A 20,114-nucleotide genomic window follows, 5' to 3' on the forward strand; every position below is an offset into this window, starting at 1 on the left:
TTGTTAGGGGTGAATGTTTGTTTGTAAGCCTTCCAATTATCAAGCCATACAAACTTTCAAGTTCTACCAACTCATACTAAACAAGTCTGTTATTTGAGTTCATGTTTTAGTTTTTCTGCTATACTGTTCTAACCAATACAATGGATGGATTTTGAACTGATTCACAATTATCCTACAATTCTAAGGTTGGTAATGAAGGTCACAACACGAAATTCGTAGCGAGCAGTCAGCTCTTCATATTTTTGATGTCATCCTGATCGTCAAAACCACCACCATGAAGATGATGTTCCCTGCAAATCCAAAGAACAGACTGACATGTTACGCATTGAAACAAAAAGATAAAGCAGAGAATGAGTATGAAAGTGGAAATTTTACACAAAGGAGAAATTAGGCAGAATGATGCCCAAAAAGGAAAACAGTACCTCAGTCTCTCGCAAAGACGTGCTAAAGCATCTGCTCCAGTTCGAGAAGCAACATCCCCTATCTGTGCAGCATTTGATAAGGTCACACACTCTGCAAGCCTAAACTCGCAAAGTTCTTTCAAAGAACATGCATCAGTCAATACAGCGGAATGACCACCCCCAGCTGCTAGTTTTCGCACTTCACCAACGCACCTACAATATAGAATTGTCATCTAAACAGAACACCATAAAGTTGCAAAAGCCTATGACACAATAATTTGGCTATATTCCTACCAGTCAACTGGTGAAGGATACCATGCATAAATAGATTTCTGATTTGCTGCCTGACCATAATTATTGTAGCCCCATCCATTAATTCTTCCATCTCTCAAACAAATAAGTGTGTGAGAATGTCCACAAGCAACAAGCTGGACACCGGTGGGAACAACCAAAGCAGGGATATTACGAAAGAATGAATCATTAGGGTTGCATGAAAAGAATCCTGTTTGAGGGCCAAGGCCTAGCTGTCCTACTTGACCACCACCCCACGCATAAAGTGCTCCCTTTGAAGTTAAAGCACATGTATGTACCCCACCACAAGCAACATCCTTAATGCATATACCATCCAGAGCAACTATTCTCCTTGGCAGGAGCTCTTTATCACCAGATTGAAGGGAACTGTGTCCAAGTTGACCCATGTTTCCTAGACCCCAAGTATAGCTGAAATAGAAAAGCAGATAATCATCAATGCTAATATCTTTGTTGATGAGGAAGAATTCTCAACATAGGACTCTTAACATGAGATGACCAACATCTGTTTTGATGTAGTGCATGAATGCATGGTGATATACATTATGCATAGTGCTTGTAGATATGTTGCAGACTGGAACATGCAGGAATTTTAGATCCTAAAACACCATAAATAAACGCACCATGCAAGGAACTAATGTGGAGATAGCAAGCTCCAAGAAAAGCCTAACAGGAAACTCAAGTATCAGATATCTTCAAAATCTATAGACCACCATAATTGGAAAATACATGAAAACAAGCTCGTACACTGAAAGCGTGAAGTCATTCTTTTACTTCCTTTAAAGTACTAGCATTCATTTCATGCTATAGCCTGAGGTAATAGACTTGCATATCACAATCCATCTCATTTCCATTGCATCCCATCTCCTCCTGGCTAATGTTTGAATTTCACATGATAAACTATATCCAAACACTCATATAAAGTAACTAAGTTGTGTAAGGATATACAAATTGTCAACCCCACCCCCCTCCTCTTTTTTTTTTTTCTTGGCAAATGGAAAAAAAAGTAAGAGATAGTAGATCTGCTAAGATGCAAGACTGTTAAACCTGGAAATATATAAACTAAAGAATTATGTCTCAAGGTGCTTTGATGGTAACCCTATCCCCTTAAAAGTTCTTCTACTTCTTTCTTTTCCTCCTCAAAAGCCAAAATTAAGGAATGGAATAAAATCAATCATTTTTCTTCCATCTGTACAAGCAGGTACACCCTTTCAACAACAATTCCCCTCCAACTGGAACTTAATAACCCAAGTGATGTGGATAACCACAATTCTTATACTTAAACACAGATCTTATCTCCATCTAGTAAGTCCTTTGGATAACTTACACCTCGCCTTTTTCAGAAACAGCTGCAGTGTGGTACTCCCCACATGACACTTGGGTAATCTTCACAAGCTCAGGAGCCTCATCCAGGAATTTTGCATATGCATTTATCACACGAGCACCCTGTAATCCTTCGGAAGTAATGCCTCTGCCTAGCTGACCATACTCATTATAGCCTGGTTTATCAGAACAGTGATAAATATCGATTAATAGGTGGCATGAAACTAGCATGAGTTCTTAAGTTTCCTTCCTAAATCTAGGTTCTGTAAAGAATGAGGCCTATAGGCACATTAATCGCTTGCAACAAACCTCAAATATATTTGCAAACTCCAGTCATTAAATAAATCATGATATTGTGAAGTAGTAAAGCTTACCCCAAGCCTGTAGTAGGCCTTCCTCTGATAAAGCAACTACATGGGCCGCTCCACAGGACACTTGGCGGATAACCTGTAATAATCAAACGCATATTAATCTCGTATTATAAAGCAATCAGTAAACAGCTTCAGAGAACCTGATCCTTGGTTAGAAATCATGATCGAAATATACATGGAAAAAGACCGGTTAATCAGGAAAAAAAAAGTGTTCGCGGATTCAATTAGACACAATAATTAAGAATGGTGGAAGATTACGCTGCTTAAGATCAGACCACATAAGCAGAAAGTTGAATGAGAAAGCTACAAGCTAAATTATATTTGTCTCAAACAGAAACAGAAAAAAATGTGCAAACTCCATGTTACAGAATTCAATTGAAGTCGATGGAGGGAGGAGTGATAAAGTTAGGTCCTTCTTCTCTCATACTTGTGCATGTGTGTCATCAAAGTGGAGATTCTCTAGTGTTGGTTAGGTAATAAACCAATTCAAGGAACAACCTGCCAGCCTGAAAATCGACTGGAAAAGTCCGCTTATTTCTCTGCCAGGTCATGAGCTAGATAACATATCAATATAGATAAAAGAACACAGATAATATTAGAAGCAAATGATACTGCAAAAGTATCCTAAAAGTTAGGTCATGACTTATTGAAGCAAAGCTATCTTCAGTTCACTCATTTATGAAGGAGATAGCAGGAACCTAGCATTTGGTTCTGAATAAAAACTGGTCCCAGAGAACCAAAATGTCTAAAAGTGATTAGCATGAAGTTTCCTTTTCCTAGTCCGTGACAGGAATCGTAAATTTTAAATAAATAAAAGCCTCAAACTTCATAAACAGGACCTTGAAGAATTAAAGAAAGGTTCAAAAACAAAGAGCAACAAAACAATAACAGCAACGTCTCTTGGGGTGAAGACATCAGGAATTCAAGACGATACCATGTTAGGAGTGAATGCACCCCAAAATAAACGAGGTAAATTTGATCCCTGTAATCATTTATGGAAAAGTAAGTGGAAAGTGAGATCAATATCAATTAAAAATCTAAAAAGCAACAATGATTCATTAACTATAAATTTCATTACCTGATTTTGTCCCCAAATCCAGAGTCTCCTTTTTGAGATAGTCCCATCATTTTCACGAGGTTCTGCAATAGCAGCTGTGCAATGTGCCCCACAAGATACAAATTTCACAAACTCCGTCTGCAATTGCTTTACTTTCTTTGGGTTTTTCCTCCCCTTCTCAGTGCCATCTCCCAGTTGTCCAAACTCATTAGCACCTAGCAAAATGCATCAAAATATAATTCTTCTTTTCCTGATATGAACATACAAAAACAACAAGAACAGCCACATCTTTGGCAAAGACTACTTCCTTTATGTTTCCAATTTTCAGTAGCACAACACCTTCATATAGTTAATTATCAAAACAATCTATACCTATGTTGTTCCAACTGTTCTTTTTTTTTTTTTTCTTGAAGTACCGTGTCCAAGCATGTATGGAAATGCATATCAGACTATGACCCTCCAAGAACTCTCCAAATACATGAAAAGACTTGAAAAAAAATGAATATACCTGTGTCGAGCACATATATGACCATGCACACTAAAAATAAATTCTCATTAACAAGGAGATAATCTACAGTCAAATTAGCTATTACTAATATAAATCAAGCAATAAGAACAACCAAATCACCTCAAAGGAAACAACATAATACAAATGTTCGCCAGTAGACCAGCAGAATTCCAGCCGTAGGCAAAAAAAAGTAGATAGCAAGATCGAAACAACCAGAGCAAAGGAGCAGACAAATACAAAAGGCAGGATAATGTACAAAACTTGATGATAACAAAGAAACTTAAAAGAGGGACTTCAGAAATGGAAAACAAGCTCCAGAGGAAAAATGCCCAAAACCAATAGAATCAAATCAACAGGACCAACCAATACAACAAAAACAGCATTCTCAATATCCTCAAGAATCCAAGACATCAACAATAGAATTTAAATGGCAAGATAAATAACAACACACATCGTTTTCAAAATGAAAAAACAACTAATCAAATTCATTTAAATAAAACAAACAAACCCCACGTGAATAATGACCCATCTGAGGCCACCGCCGCAGTATGCTCACGGCCGCAAGCAATATCCAGCCAGCGGGAATTTGCCCCCGCCGGACACCCAAAGAGATCGGGCGATAGCTGTTTAGGGATCCTCAAGTGTTGTTCTTTCCCTCTCCTACCAGTCTGGCCACTATGATTATATCCCCACACATAAATTGCACTCTTTGTTGGAATATTCTGAGAACGGGTCATCGTTTCACCCATAATTGTTTCAATATCCATCTATTTACAAACAAATATAGATGCAATAAATGAGAACAAGTTCACAACATTAAACATTTGTCTATTATACTAATTTCCATAAATTTAACAAAAAAATGAAAATTAAAGGGTTTTTTTTTTTTCAATCGAGGTTCATGACATTACCTTAGTTTGGTAGGTGGGAAAATGGAGGAAAGGAAAAGAAAAGTAAGAAACCCGCACGAAAAGCCAAGTGCTTTTAAGTTAATAAGGTAAAAAGGACAATGATGATGATATAATATCCGTTTGGTTTACGTGAAAATGCAGGAAAGGAAAGGAGACTTTAAAAAGAAAAGATTCTGACAATTTCTGGAGTCAATGATCGCGTTTATAATTCGACAAAACTTTGATTAAGTTCAAAAGAAACGAGGAAACGAATTCGAGAGAATTTGAAGAACGCACCTCAGTTTTGAGAATGGAAATTGAATTGAATTTTCTTGGATTAAATAGAAAAAATAAATTAGTAAATGGAGATTTTATTACATGACAAAAAAAGGCAAAGACAGTAACTTTTCTGGATTTAAGAGATCCCGGTAGTGTTCCAGGAATATGGGAATCGGGTCGGATCTAGTCAGGTTGGGAAATTATGAAGGACCCGAATGTTCTAGGCCCAAGTATTCCGTTTTACAAAAAGAATCTTCTAGACACAAGATATTGTATAATGAAAATGAATAGTAAATAAATATTCTTTTATTATATTATTCGATTTAAAAAAATTATAAATTTATTATTCGATTTATTTTTATTTTTTTTAAAGTTGAAAACCGTTAAATTGCGGCTGACGTGATTCTTAACTTAATGATATGTTTTTTTAACATTTTTATTCTACATAATTTTCATGTCATATTATAATTTAAAAAAAGATTACTTTTTTTACCCGAACCTACACCTTTTTGGGTACTTCCATCTCTAAAATATGGCTATTTTACTAAATTGATTCAAAAAATTTAATATTTACAAAAATAATTCAGGTTCAAAAATAATCATCAAAATGATTCGAAATGAACAAAAGATTAGGGTTTTAGCCTGTTAATTGGCAAGCACCAACTCGTATTTTACACACATGATTGCTTGATGATTGTGTCAGGCTTTAAAAAATTATTTTTTTTGGTTTTGGTCTGTCAATGGCCGACACCAGGGTATTTTTTTCAAATCGTATCATACTGTATACAAAAATACAAGTTTTCAAAAAAAAAGAATTTTTTTTTGTACTGGTCTGTCAATGGCCGGCACCAATAATTTTAAAAAAATTAATTTTTTTTGTGCTGGCCTATCAATAGTCGGCACCAGTAATTTAAAAAAATTTAAATTTTTTTGGTGCTGGCCTATCAATGGCCGGCACCAGAATACGAGTTTTTAAAAAAAAATTTGGTGCTGGCCTGTCAATGGCTGGCACCAGAATACAAGTTTTCAAAAAAAAATTTGGTGTTGGCCTATCAATGGCTGGCACCAATATTAAAAAAAATTTAAAATTTTACAAATTTTCAAAAAAAAATGGTCAATGGCCGGCACCAAACCTTATATATAGTGGGTGGTTTGGCCGACACCGAACTAGGCTGTGGTTGAAACCGATTGGTAGAGAGTCTCCATGCAAAAGTACCTCAGGAAATAATAGAAGAAGAAAAGATCTGGAGTTTTTAGAAAGCTATAGTTTCCCAGCTGGTTTTCTGTTTCCTTTTTATATTTTTAAAATTTGTTTGGTTCCGGGACAAATCAATTTAAAGGAAGAAATTTATTATTTTTAAAATTTCGATTTTAATTAAAAAATAAAATAATTAAATGATAAAGCAATTTAATTAAAAAAGGCCATTAAGAGGCCTAAAACTGGCGATTAACAAGCATCCAAAGCCTGGCCTGCTACGCATTATGAAGCCTGCCATGGCCTGTGTCCCAAGGCCTGATGCAGGTCATCCGAGTTGAACAGGTACGGCCATTAGAAGTAGGGGTGAGCATTTACAAAAAATTTCGAACAACTGTTGCTGCTCAGTAACCCATGATGGTATAAGCGTCGCGATATCTTCCTCATTATATGCCATCCATATAAACCGCATAATATAAAGAACACGTTATATTTAATTTTTTTTCTTGTGCAATTGTTGTATTTAAAAAAGAGAAATTCGGAATCGTATTTTACAACATCCCCGAAATGAGTCTCTATATCATACGGTACATAGGTACCGTGAATGATCTGCCGATTCCCGGTACAATTGCCCATCTAAAAAAAATTATCATATTATTTTCAATATGAAAAAAACGAATATACTAGAGTATATAATTAAAAAATAGATGGCAAAATTGAAATATATATTTACCTATTAACCAGTGGCCAAACATACGGTTGGTGGCTCACTGATGCCAGAAATGGCATTCAATATAATGCCCAATACTGCAGTAGAAGGCAGCAACCGCCCATTGTTTTTGTAGACGACTTTGTTGCTCGACAAAGCTCGCGGTATAAGTATGCCAACACTGCAGAGCCCTAGCTAAATCTTCCGGCATGCTCGAGATCTTCTAATAAGGGGAGATACGTTATTGAGACTTTATTTTGATTTACGTCTGGCAATAGTATCCCACCTATAAGTTGAAGAATAAACGCTCTCGCAGCGTAGATAATGTCCATCTGCGTTGGACTGCTTGGAAGATGTCGGAAGTTTTGTTTTAACCAATTAAATTTAATATGTGTTAATCATCCTTTGTCGTCGTTCGGGGGCACCTTTCCAAGTAATCGCTCGCAAGTGCCCCATGGGTCGGGCACTTTTCCAAGCCTGGTCACTGCATCGCCGTTTACAGACAGCCGTAGTTGGACTGCTACGTCTTGTAGCGTAATAGTACCTCTCTACACGGGAGGTGGAACGTATGTGTCTCCAGGCGCCATCTTTCAACTAAGGCCGATATTAAATCGGCTCGTAGCTCAAATAACTGAATGTATGCGGCTACCCCAAAACCCGCTACATTCAAATACGGTAAAACTCTTCGATCGGGAAAATAACTGGGATCATGCACCCGGGGTCTCACAATTCAGTACAGATTCTGCATTTATAGTAAATATATAATGTTATATTTCTCATTTAAAAAAGAATTTAAAAGAATATTTAAAATTAAATCAGACATTTTATTTCTCGTTTACTTGATGCACCCTAGCTGCAATGTGATTGCTGTCATTTAAAAGAACATTAGGATTAAGATCCATGGAGTGATCGGCGGTCATCAGCGGTGAACAGCGAATGTCGGAGGTGTCTGGAGGTGCTCGGTGGTCGTCGGTGGTCGTTGATGGTCATCGGAGTAGCCTATTTATAGTGGGGGACCATTTGGCTTCAAGGGCAAAATTAAAAAAATATATGAAATGAAAAAAAAAAGTAAAAGAAGTATGAAATAGTTGGCCAATTCACAGGCCTGACACAGGCGTCACAGATGGGTCTTATCAACCCTTTTATTTTTCATTTTAATTTTATTTTATTTTTTTCAATTCATTTCATATTATTATTTTCTTTTTCATATTATTTTTCATATTATTTTTTTTCAATTCATTTTATATTATTTTTTTCAAATTAATTAAAAGTGGTCTTAATATCAGGGCCATTTAAATTTTTTTCATCTATTTTTAAAATTTTTTATATTTTAATTTTGTCAATTTAAATTTAAAATTTTGTAATTTTTTTTCATATTTTCATATTTTCTCTTTTTTTTTGGATTTTTTTAGACCTAATACCACATTTATCAAGCTTGATAAAAGGCATTTCGACTTTTAAAAAGTAAGCTGAAGCCGGCCATTGCAAGGCCATTGTCAGGCCTATGCTTAGGTGATGCAGGCCAGGCCTGCATATTAGTCATGTCAAACTCTTTTTTTTTCATTTCTTTTCATTTTCATTTCATCTTCATTTTATTTCATTTCAACTTCATTTCATTCTAATTTCATTTCATTTAAAATTTTTTTTCAATTTAAATTTATTTTTTCTCAATTCATTTATATTTTTTAATTTTAATTTTAATTTTTCCTTATTTCATTTAAATTTTTTATTTTTCAATGCAATTTTAAATTTTTTTGTCATTTCTTTTAAATTATCTATCTTTCCATTTATTTTTTTTCTCATCTTATTTAAATTAAAAGTTTCTCCCATTCATTTAAATTTGTATTTCTTTCAAATTTAATTTCATTTTTTTCTCATTTCATTTCAATTAAATTTTTTCCTCATTTCTTTTGAATTTATCTTTCTTTCAATTTTCATTTAAATTTTGTACCGCTTCATTTCAATTTATTTTTTTCTCATTTCATTTAAATTATCAATTTTTCCATGTAATTTTTAATTTTTTCTCATACAATTTATCTAATTTTATTTCTTTTATAATGTTTTTACAATAACATGTGCTCAATAATATATCACTCGTCATCTTGGAGTCCAACACTACGAGACGATTGACCAAAAACATATACACGATGTGGGCGTGTTGATCGGTTGTGTCCGGATGCTCGACACACAGTGCACAGTTTGGGTTCACCCGTCTCCCTGACATCCATGTCATTTCGAATTCTCGTCGATTGTGGTCGACCTTTAGAATGTCTACGGAGACTACGGTCAGGCACTATCTCGAAAGTAGGCGGTGGAACTTCCCAATTTGAGACATCGGGCATTACAGGAAATTCGTTCCCCCATATACGTAATTTGCGTTCCAACGTGTAGATCTCATCTATGAATTGTTCAACATTTAAGTTTACTCTCGCACACGCTGCATGAACATGCGCACACGGATATCGAAGAGTCTGAAATATCCCGCACTCGCATCGTCTGTTTCGCAGATCAACTGTGTACGACCTAGGTGGAAGACCCGAACGACAGCCGATGTACTCTTGAACTCGAAAAGTCTCCAAGTCGCGGAATACAATTCAGCGTTCGTTGTTTGTGCCCTTCGACTATTTACCGCCATGGCCTTTCAGACGGCCTCTACGTACAAGTGCCTAGCCTCAATCTGCTTAGCTTGTCTCAACCCCATCTTAGGCATCAATGTTGCCAACCTATAGAATTTTGCCCAGAACACAGCAGAAATCGGGAGATGGCGTGTGCGCCTCAATACAAAGTTGACCGCTTCTACCAGGTTGATCGTCATCTGCCCATACTGAAACCCCTCATCGTAACTTTGAGTCCATTGTGAGTTCTCCATGCTACCTAACCATGTCCGGAGATCTATTGGTAAAGATGACATCTGAGATTCAAGCCTCGCGAACCTCTGCCTAAACCTTCGCGGTTCTAACTCATGAGCTGCATGTTTAATTTGAAATCATCATTTTAAAAACAACAAAAAATTTGAAAAGTAATTTTTTAAATAAATACAAATAAATTTTTTTTTGCCCATGTTCACAAGTTCTTTTTTTCAATCTTTATTCTTATAATCTCTGTGAAAGTTTGCCTCGATGTGCCGAATGCAATAAACAGACCTCTACGGAACCCCCGATCGCCTTATCGCAGCAAGTAATCCTTTTGATCTATCTGATATAATGCAAATATTATCTTCTCTGACAACGTGCCTCCACAGATTTGTGAAGAAAAATTCCCAAGACTCGAAGCACTCACGCTCCACGATGGCGAAAGCAATCGGAAGTACATTTCGGTTGTCGTCTTGTGCAACAGCAATCAGGAGTATTTGCGTGTACTTTCCATACAACCATGTCCCGTCCACTTGCACCATCGGCTTGCAGTGAAGGAAGGCCCTAACACACGGCTCGAATGTCCAAAACAATCGGTGAAAAACTTGTTTCCCTGATTGTATCTCCTCGTCCGTGCCTTGATACGACAGCGTTTGTAAATAAGTCACTGTCCCAGGCACATACTCCTGCATCCCGGCTATCCATATAACGCCTCTTAACCCCAACTGGTCACCGGAACAGGGTTACTAGGCATTACCGGAATTAAACACTAATAATGAATAACACCGAGTCATAAATCTATATTTCAATTTAAAATTTCTCAAATTCCATCTTTAAGTCCCTAAAATGGACCTAGGAGGCCCAAAATATACTTAGGAAGTGTTTTGGGATTAAAGCGGGAACTTTGGAAACTCTTCCTTCAGAATAGGGGCACACGCCCGTGTGGCCTAGGACATGCCCGTGTGGCCTGGAACATGCCCGTGTGGCCTGGCCGTAGGCAGATCTGACTTATTCACACGGCCGTGGAACTAACCTATGGCCAATTCTGACTTTTCCACACGGCCTGGGCACACGCCCATGTGACTTGGCCGTGTGAAAATATGATTTTTGACCATTTTAAATCTATTTTCACATACTAAACACACCTAATTCATGCCCAAAACATTTACTTATAAATCTTGATCAAATAAAATTCATCAAACCTTTCAAACTTAGCAAATTCTCATTCATTCATTTCATTACCACTTCAAAATTATGCACCACATTTACATTCAAAATGTAAAACATTTACAAGTGACAAATACCAAACCTAGTACATGCCACATATCTAAAAGATAGAGCATCACCAAAATTGAGCTGAGGTTAGGATTGACTCAGATGCTTGACTGAACTTCAACTTTAACTAACTTGCGCACGGAAAACAACCGTACGCTGAGTATTGGAAATACTCAGTGGTATTATCATAATTCAAATTATAACAACAATAAAATATTATAACATACATAGATAATTAGCAAATCATACATATAAATTCATACCAAACTATCATATTTCCATTATATCATATCCAATGTTAAATCCAATAAATCATCAACGAGATTTCAATTAACTCGTGATCCTTTGATTCATCTCTCAACTACATATAATTATTCAATTCACATTTCAAATATGAACACTTCATGAACATTTGGTTCATGCCTTCAATCTCTTTACAAATTTCATTTCACATTCCATCTTACAATATCACTTTCTCATTTCATTCAATAGCTCAATTAACCAAATTCATTTGATTTTACTATTTCACTTATTTTCCCCTATTAACATGACTCGGACTTTGGCAGATACACGGATCCAACCAACACACCAGAATGGCGACCAACGCCTCATCGAATAATTCGAAGCAAATAAGTGACGACCAACGTCTCATCGGCTAAGCAGAAGTAAAGTGGCGACTAACGCCTCATCGAATCTATCCGAAGTAAATATGACACACCAAGTGTCTCATCGACTCGAGGTCGAAGAATCCCTGAACTCTTCCTATCCTATGGCATGCCAACTATATCCACCCTAGCCCGACTAGTTAATAGGGTATCAAAATCACATATTCATCACTTTCACTTTCAGTTGATCGTAATCATTCGAATTCAAATCCATCGCAATAACAATTCGATCACAATTTCAAATTCACCACAAATCATTATATAATTCAATTTCACACATGTATACATTCATCAATCAAATCCAATTCCCATTCAATTCAAATATCACTACTTACCTCACATTCAAATTCCATACACATTTATTAAAATTAAACTTTTAATAAGAAATAACTTGAATTATGATAATACAAACTGATATTTTTCTCGAGCTATTCCTCGATCACTTTTTCCTTTCCTTTCGTATTCGACGTCTCAATTTCCTTGTTTGCTACGAAAATTAGTATAAGTACAATTAATTAATAACACACATATTTTATATAAAATAATAACTTTTCATGCAACTTTTACCTAAATCCCAAATTTATCCTAACTATTTTCATCTTCTTCCTTTTTATAATTCACATCATTTTCTTATTCAATTTCCATCAAAACTTCAATATAACCATCAAATTTTCATCATTTTACCATAATTTCAAATTTCTTCCAATTTAACCCCTAAAATTCAAAACTTATAGGCTAGTTCACAAATTAGTCCTTTAATCAATTTTAATCAACAATTCTATCAATTTAATCCCTAATTTCATCATTTATTCAACATAAACCTTACTCAAAAGTCTATCAACTTTCAATATTTCCACACAAATTCAAGAGTACTTTACTCTAAGACTCCAAAAACATCAAAATCACAAAGAAAGGGACTTAATTGACTTACCAATTTAGCTTTCAAGCTTTCAAACCCTAATTTCTCCTTTTTCTTTTCTTTTCTTCTTTCTTTCTTTCTATTTCGTTTGATTCTCTATAACTATTTCTCTTGTTTTTCTTTATTTTATTCATTCTTTATTTTATTACCTTATTTACTTAATTAATATTTAATAAAATATCTAATTAATATAAATAAAAATATTACATGTGTGTTCATACACACATGTACACATGTATTAATCCCACACCATACATTTGTCATTATCTCAATTAATAGATAAAATATAATAATAATAATAATAGTAATAATAAGTAAATATCTTTTACTTAATAAATAAGTAAATATATATAACATACATTTGTACTAATAATTTAAATACACATATATTTATTCTCTATCTTACACATGTCACTAATTTGGTTTAAATCCTAATTTAGTCCTTTTTCATTTTTCTTTATTTTATAATTAATCTTTTACACTCTATTCAATTTAGTCCTTTTTAATAATCACTCCTAATTAAACTAAATTCACCTAATCAAAATCTAATTCAACCCATAACTAACTTCGTAAATATTTTTTTATAAATATTTACGGACTAGATTTCCTAAGACGGAGGCCCTAAATTTATTTTTCCGGTGCCCATGAAATATGGGTCGTTATAATCCACCCTTGAAGCTCGTTGTATGACGCATCCCAGTCACCATACAACTCTCGCATCGCCATTTGCTTTGCCCACTATGCCTTTCGGTACGACACTTTATACTTGAATCGAGGTTGCATGTCCGCAATAAGGATCGACATTTGAATGGTGGGCGACTCTTTCACCAAAGGAATGATGCAGTTGCATATAGTTTTTGCATATAACTTTCCATGGTCTTGCGACATACGAGCGGACGTGCATGTGTGTGGACCTTCTAGTTTTCTTATCATCCACATCTGCGTCTGCTGCATTAACGTGGCTCGGACACACCATTTACAACCACTTGACGCTTTCCAACATTCTCCTACGTACAAAGACTGCGTCGACTTCGTTACTTTATAATCCACACCTAACTTCAAGCTAAGTTGTTTTATAGCATGTAAACAGTCTTTTTTGTTATCGAATTGTTGTCCTACAAACAACTCTTCATCGCTGAATTCTTCGTCAAGTATGTGAGCCGACACAATATTTGTATATTCCGGGAACTCACGTGCTAGCACCGCATCAGGATCTACGTCGGTCATGAAAGACCTCGAATTATTTCTTATAACTATACCAGGGCCTGTGTTCCCGGTCAAATGGGGGTTTACATTTTCACCCTCCACTGGCCCTTTCTCATCTATGTCTTCAGGGATGTCATCCAATAGAGGTTACTGAAATCATCGTTTGGATCACAATGGGACTGATCATCATTATCGGACCCTTCATCACCATTTTCTATGGTGGCCAACACCTCTGGATGGATCTCTAGACGAGGACACGGGTTTGGGATGTTATACGAACATCTGCCGATGTTTGGATTTTCGGGAGTTAGCATTGACCATCCAAAACCCAACTGATCTTCCCAGGAGATGTTAAGATCAAAATCAATTTCAGAGCGCTGGCTTGCTGGAATTACAACTTGAATCGGATCTAGTTCAGCTATCTCCATGAACAACTCAATCGAGTTGGGATTTTCTATCTCAGGAGGACAATAAATTGCTATCATTGTCCCTAGATCATCATCATCTTCAAGCTCCATTGCTGAGAATTTTAGCGGATCAGTTGAAACCGAAAATTTGTAAAACAGTCTCAACATTTGCTTTCCGCAACGGCTTGCTATCTTTGTATTGATTTTCTGTTTTAAATCCGACAACGAAACACGTCTGTTGAATCTCATTCCTATTTTTTTCCGACTTCAAAATACACAGCCTTCCTAAATTGTATTTATCATTTCTCCATCGAAATGAACATAAACAAACAAAATTTGGGAAATCATCTTAAAAAAATTTTGCTTTCTTCTTAACGAAGAAAAAACTAAAATTTTTTCTGAAAAAACTAAAATCTTAAAAAGCAAACAAAAACTCAAATGGAAGATAAAATACATATATATATCTGATAAATTTAGTGCTGGCCATTGATAGGCCAACACCAAAAAAATTTAATTTTTTTTTAATACTGGTGCCTGCCATTGACAAGCTACCACCAAAAAAAATTCAATTTTTTTTAATACTGGTGCCGACCATTGACAGGCCAGCACTAAAAAAATTTCAAATTTTTTTTAAATACTGGTGCCGCCATTGACAGGCAAGCACCAATTTTTTTTTAAAAACTCGTATTCTGGTGCCTGTCATTGACAGGCCAGCACTAAAAAATTTTTAATTTTTTTTTAAATTACTGGTGCCTACCATTGACAGGTCAGTACCAAAAAAAAATCTTTTTTTTGAAAACTTGTATTTTTGTATACCAGTATGATACGGTTTGAAAAAAAATACCCTGGTGCTGGCCATTGACAGGCCAAAACCAAAAAAATTAATTTTTTAAAGCCTGACACAATCATCAGGAAATCATGTGTGCAAAATACGAGTTGGTGCCAGCCATTGACAGGCCCAAACCCTAATCTACTATTCATTTCAAGTCATTTTGGTGATTGTTTTTGAACCTGGGTCATTTTTATAAATATCAAATTTTTTTGGGTCAGTTTGATAAAATAGCACCAAAATCCACTCTAACCATAATTTTGCTCGTTTTTCCAACGAACGACTTATTTAACCCCGTTAACATCTCTGTCATCATCTCCTACATCCTCAATTCTTACGAGTTCCCGACCACATCGTCGTCGCCTGCAACTTCTTCGACTACTACTCCTCCATAGATCCAACCTCTAACTACAACTGCGTTTGTTTCTTCTAGCCCACCAGTTTCCTTCTGAGGGAACCGAAACAAAACCCTTTATTCTTTCAACTAGAAAGCCATCTTCAAGATCAAATTCAAAGGATTACTCTTTCTCAAACCAGATTCAAATCCCTTATTTCTGATCCCAAAATATCATATAAAGTAAACTCCTCTCCAAGTTATTTATGCCTTCCATTCGCATCTAAAGATTCCCCACATTTTCCTACAACACCCAAATTTCATGTAATCAAAAAATTTTCAATAAAAACAACTGACACGGTAAAAACCCATCATTCCATTGCGATAAAAAAAATATAAACAAATAAAAAATCATTAAAAAAACAATGGCTTACAAATCCATCCAAGTTAAGGGAGTGAAGGAACAAGTGTCTTGTAAATTAAAATATAAAATAAATAAATATGATATTTGTCATTCCCTTAATTTATTTGTGAAATCTGAAAAAACTTGATGAAAGAAGAAAAAAGAGCTAATTTATTGATTACTAGAAACAAATATTAAAATTAAATTTTAGTTAAATGATAAATTAAAAGTTTTACTGATATAATTGGTTTGGATTCAAATATCATCATAGGTATATTTTTATTAGTTTTTTTAAATAAAAAGATTAAAATATTCTCTAATAATATAACTTATTTTAATTACGAAATGATATTTTCATAATTTTTCTAAATGAGTTGCTAACTTAATTGAGGATGACACCATCTTAATCAGGAGCTTAAATAATATTATAGATAAAATAAATAACTCATAGTGTTGTAATATCCACTATTAATATGACAAAGATTTAAGCCTCATTTACATTTGAGGTTGAAAAGCATTTTTTAACCTAAACGTTGATTTCAAACAAAAATTGTTTTGGAAAACAAGCAACTTTTTAAAGGGGATTTTAATTCAAGCCAAAAATTTTAACTTTTTTCTTTTTTGGAATAGTACTTTTCAATTAAGTTATTAAACCTTTTATAATCTAAAATTAACATTTTATCTTCTCAAAAGTACTTTTAAACTATTAAAATAATTATTTTTATTTACCTCAAGTTACATTTTAGTCACTTATGTTTGAAATGTTACATTTTAGTCACTTACATTATCGCGTTGTAATATTTTAGTCACTGAGCCATGGTAAGCTGACGTGACACTTTAAATCATTATTTCGAACAAAAATTTTAGGTTAATTTATATAATCGATCTCCATATTTTTTCGTTTTGGGTAATTTAATTTTTTTCTTTTATTTTCTTTATTTCCCATTCTCTTCTGCTTCTTCCTCTGTTTTCCTCCATTTTCCATTTCTTTTAACGGAGTTTTTCTATGTTTTCTATTTGTTAAAACTATGAAAAATATAGAAAAACTACGTTAAAAGAAATGAAGAAGAGAGGAAAACAGAGGGAGAAGCAGAAGAGAATGGAAAAAAAAAGAAAAAGAAAAGGAAAGTTCAAAGAACATAAAAGAAAAAAATTAAATTACTTGAAATGAAAAAATATGAGGACCAATTGTAGAATTTAACCTAAATTTTTTGTTTAAAATGATTATTTAACATGCCACGTCAGCTTACTATTACACCGTTAATGGCAATTAACGGCTCAATGACTAAAATGCTACAACACGATAACGTAAATGACTAAAATGTAACGTTTCAAATATAAATGACTAAAATGTAACTTGAAACAATCAGAAGTGAATATTTTAACAGTTTATCATTTTAATAATAACAGTAAACACTATCAATATTTTTAAAAACACTTTTTTTTCACACAACTTTACAATATTAATGGTAAACTAGCAGTGAAAGAGTAAAGTATAAGAGCCCAAAAGGCCCAAAGCAAAATGTCCCCTCATTGAAACGTTAGAGGTTAAGCTACAGCAGTATTGGGAATGGAGAAATACAGAGCTGGGCTACAAAAGTATGAAGGCCCAGGTTGGCTATAAATGAAAATATGACCGTCTTCTAAAACAGAATTTTTCCTATCAACTCCACGTCTCTTTCCATCGACTTAAATACCAGAATAACAATTACGAGCTTTATAATTCATTGTTTACATCCTTGCAGGGCTAAGTCTCCAGATAACCAATAACACCTCCCACTCCTAAAAGCTGTCATTCTCCTCCATGCATTTTCTTAAAAAAGTTAAACAGGAGAGTGATTTGGCAAAAGAGGTGAGCTTGTGAATGGTGTGGGAAGTATGTAATGACCATACCACACTTTATTATTTGCACAAGCAAATCAAAGTTAAGCTTTACATCATAATAATGACATGAGGACTTTGGAATGGAAGAAACAAGACGGTGAATACTAACCAAAAATCTATCATCTCCCATTTACGATACCATTTAATTTCTTTTATAAAAACAATGATTCTGAGACATAATTGTTGACTTGAATGGAATGTCTCGCAACTCTTTTTTTGTTCCTATCAGTTTCTGGCAAAGCATGGGATCATAGTATCCATATAATTACAATATATTTATAGGATACTACTTCTAGAGCTTACCTTGTCTTGTAAGAAACAAGACAAGAGTGAATATGTTTCTGTTTCTGATACCCGTGAAGGAAAAATGCAAGTTTTACTCAAATCCGCTGCTCTTAATCTTAAATTATTTCTTTCCGAACAATCTGAGTCTTGAATGTAAAATCTGAAAGGAATCAATTATTATGATGTCCTACAACTCACATGCACAGTTTGGCAAAATAACATTGAAAAACATCTGATCTAAGACTTTTGGCAAATGATTAAATTAGTTAATTTATTTTAAAAGTATTACAACTTTCATTTTCGAGTTTGACAACAATTTTTGTCATGGCATGAGAGTACTGAGAGTGAGGCCACGTGAAATAATCCTCTTGTGGCCGTTTTAAAGGTCTCGTGAACCAACAGGGACCCCTGTTCATCCCAAAATGAATAAAATATTTTGGTTTAACTTATCACATTTTTAATCTTAATATCCCAATTATGATCTCCTTTATTTTATTTTTAAATAAAGAAGAAAATAGAAGTAGAGGGGGAGTTATTTATAAACACCATATCCTTGAAATAATTGTTATCGACAAACTTCCTAGAAAATAAAAAGAGACTTGAAAAATGTGTTGGTTTTCCCTTATAATAATATTGTCGAGTTCCATAGTTATAGATTTGTCAGAGGGTAGCCATGCCCATCATCATCATCATCGGAAGAAATCTGCAGTTGTTGTTGGAAGTGTGTACTGTGATACTACATGTTCCCAAGAGGAGTTCTCTAGGACCAGCCATTCCATTTCAGGTTTAATTCCATTGCCAAACTTGTATAAGGCTTCCATCTCCATCAGTTAGTCTGAATTGGGGTGGTTTTGTGTGCAGGTGCATCAGTTGCAGTGGAATGTAAAGAAGGGACTTCAAGGCCAGGTTTCGTGCAGGAAGTGAAAACCAATGAGCATGGTGAATTCGAACTTCGATTGCCTTTCTCAGTTAGTAGAAGGGTGAAGAAAATCAATGGATGTTCAGTGAAATTGATTAAAAGCAGTGAACCAGATTGTAATGTGGTGGCCTCAATACCAGCTTCGTCTGCACTCCGTCTGGTGTCGGGGAAGCATGGAACTCGTGTGTTTTCAGCTGGGACTTTCAGCTTCAAGCCTCTAAAACAACCAAACCTGTGTAGAACAAAACCAAAAGAAGCAAATGGAGAAAAGGCTGTCCTTGGCCACCCTGAATCATTCTTTTTCCCTCCTCCCCTGTTTCCTCCGAACCCCTTTCAGCCTCCTCCGTTGCTTCCTCCCATACTGCCACCACCAGCTCCACTTATTCCAAACCCATTTCAGCCTCCTCCAGCTCCACTTATTCCAAACCCCTTTCAGCCTCCTCCAGCTCCTCTTATTCCAAACCCTTTTCAGCCTCCTCCAGCCCCACCGGCTCCACTTATTCCAAACCCTTTTCAGCCTCCTCCCGCACCACCGGCTCCACTTATTCCAAACCCTTTCCAGCCTCCTCCCGCACCTCCAGCTCCATTTATCCCAAACCCCTTCCAGCCTCCTTCGGCACCTCCAGCACCTCCAGCACCATGGTTTCATCTTCCACCGATTCCAGGACTAACTCCACCACCATCGCCACCACCTCCACCTCCACCAACCTTCCCGTTTCCTCTTCCCCCATTCCATTTCCCACCTATACCGCCTTTCCCTGGTATCCCCCCTGCCTCTGCCTCTACTTCACCAAAGAAATCCTCTCCTTAATTGTGTACTATAAGTAATGATTCTCCACTAAAACCTGTCACAATCTAGCCACTCTTCTGATGATTATCAATTACATATGTATATCTTTTTGTTCATTACGATTATAAATTATATATACAGTTAAATAATCTACCTAAACAGTGTGGGCTTTCTCTTGGTTGTTTGTAGAGTGATTGACTGTACCATTGTCAATAAGAAGCTCCCGTGAATGTGACACAATTATTGTACTATATAATAAATCCAATCCTGGGGTCATCTGATTCCAACAGGTTTATTCTCTTTA

At 35.2% G+C, this 20,114-nt stretch overlaps 2 protein-coding genes across 5 annotated transcripts; one reads left to right on the plus strand and one right to left on the minus strand.

Moving 5' to 3' along the window:
• On the minus strand, nt 1–5,282 carry LOC107892003 (ultraviolet-B receptor UVR8). Of its 4 annotated transcripts, none has more exons than XM_016816957.2 (9): nt 5,157–5,281; nt 4,478–4,736; nt 3,483–3,676; nt 3,339–3,386; nt 2,408–2,480; nt 2,038–2,209; nt 696–1,121; nt 423–614; nt 1–290 (listed from the first exon to the last, which is right to left on the minus strand). In XM_016816957.2, exons 2-9 carry the CDS (start codon nt 4,734–4,736, stop codon nt 227–229), a joined length of 1,428 nt encoding a protein of 475 aa, XP_016672446.1. In that variant the 5' UTR covers nt 5,157–5,281; the 3' UTR covers nt 1–226. The 4 variants fall into 4 exon arrangements, with proteins under 4 accessions (XP_016672446.1, XP_016672445.1, XP_040937260.1 ...); XM_016816956.2 differs by having other exon boundaries at nt 4,881–5,234; XM_041081326.1 differs by lacking the exon at nt 3,339–3,386 and having other exon boundaries at nt 5,157–5,282.
• A 13,194-nt stretch (nt 5,283–18,476) lies between these two features.
• LOC107892002 (leucine-rich repeat extensin-like protein 3) lies at nt 18,477–20,114 on the plus strand. The gene is made up of 2 exons (XM_016816955.2): nt 18,477–18,885; nt 18,963–20,114. Exons 1-2 carry the CDS (start codon nt 18,708–18,710, stop codon nt 19,829–19,831), a joined length of 1,047 nt encoding a protein of 348 aa, XP_016672444.2. The 5' UTR covers nt 18,477–18,707; the 3' UTR covers nt 19,832–20,114.

The sequence above is a fragment of the Gossypium hirsutum genome, chromosome A11 (assembly GCF_007990345.1).
Source record: "Gossypium hirsutum isolate 1008001.06 chromosome A11, Gossypium_hirsutum_v2.1, whole genome shotgun sequence".
In the NCBI taxonomy this organism is placed as follows: Eukaryota; Viridiplantae; Streptophyta; class Magnoliopsida; order Malvales; family Malvaceae; genus Gossypium; species Gossypium hirsutum.

Excerpts from the sequence above, each read along its gene's own strand:
- LOC107892003 (XM_016816957.2), bottom strand. The coding sequence starts at position 4,736 with ATGGATATTGAAACAATTATGGGTGAAACGATGACCCGTTCTCAGAAT. Across the intron at positions 2,481-3,338 it reads GTGCATTCACTCCTAACATG|GTTATCCGCCAAGTGTCCTG; the intron begins GTATCGTCTTGA and ends TGATTATTACAG. Across the intron at positions 2,210-2,407 it reads AGGCCTACTACAGGCTTGGG|GCTATAATGAGTATGGTCAG; the intron begins GTAAGCTTTACT and ends CTGATAAACCAG.
- LOC107892002 (XM_016816955.2), top strand. The coding sequence starts at position 18,708 with ATGTGTTGGTTTTCCCTTATAATAATATTGTCGAGTTCCATAGTTATA. Across the intron at positions 18,886-18,962 it reads GACCAGCCATTCCATTTCAG|GTGCATCAGTTGCAGTGGAA; the intron begins GTTTAATTCCAT and ends TTTTGTGTGCAG.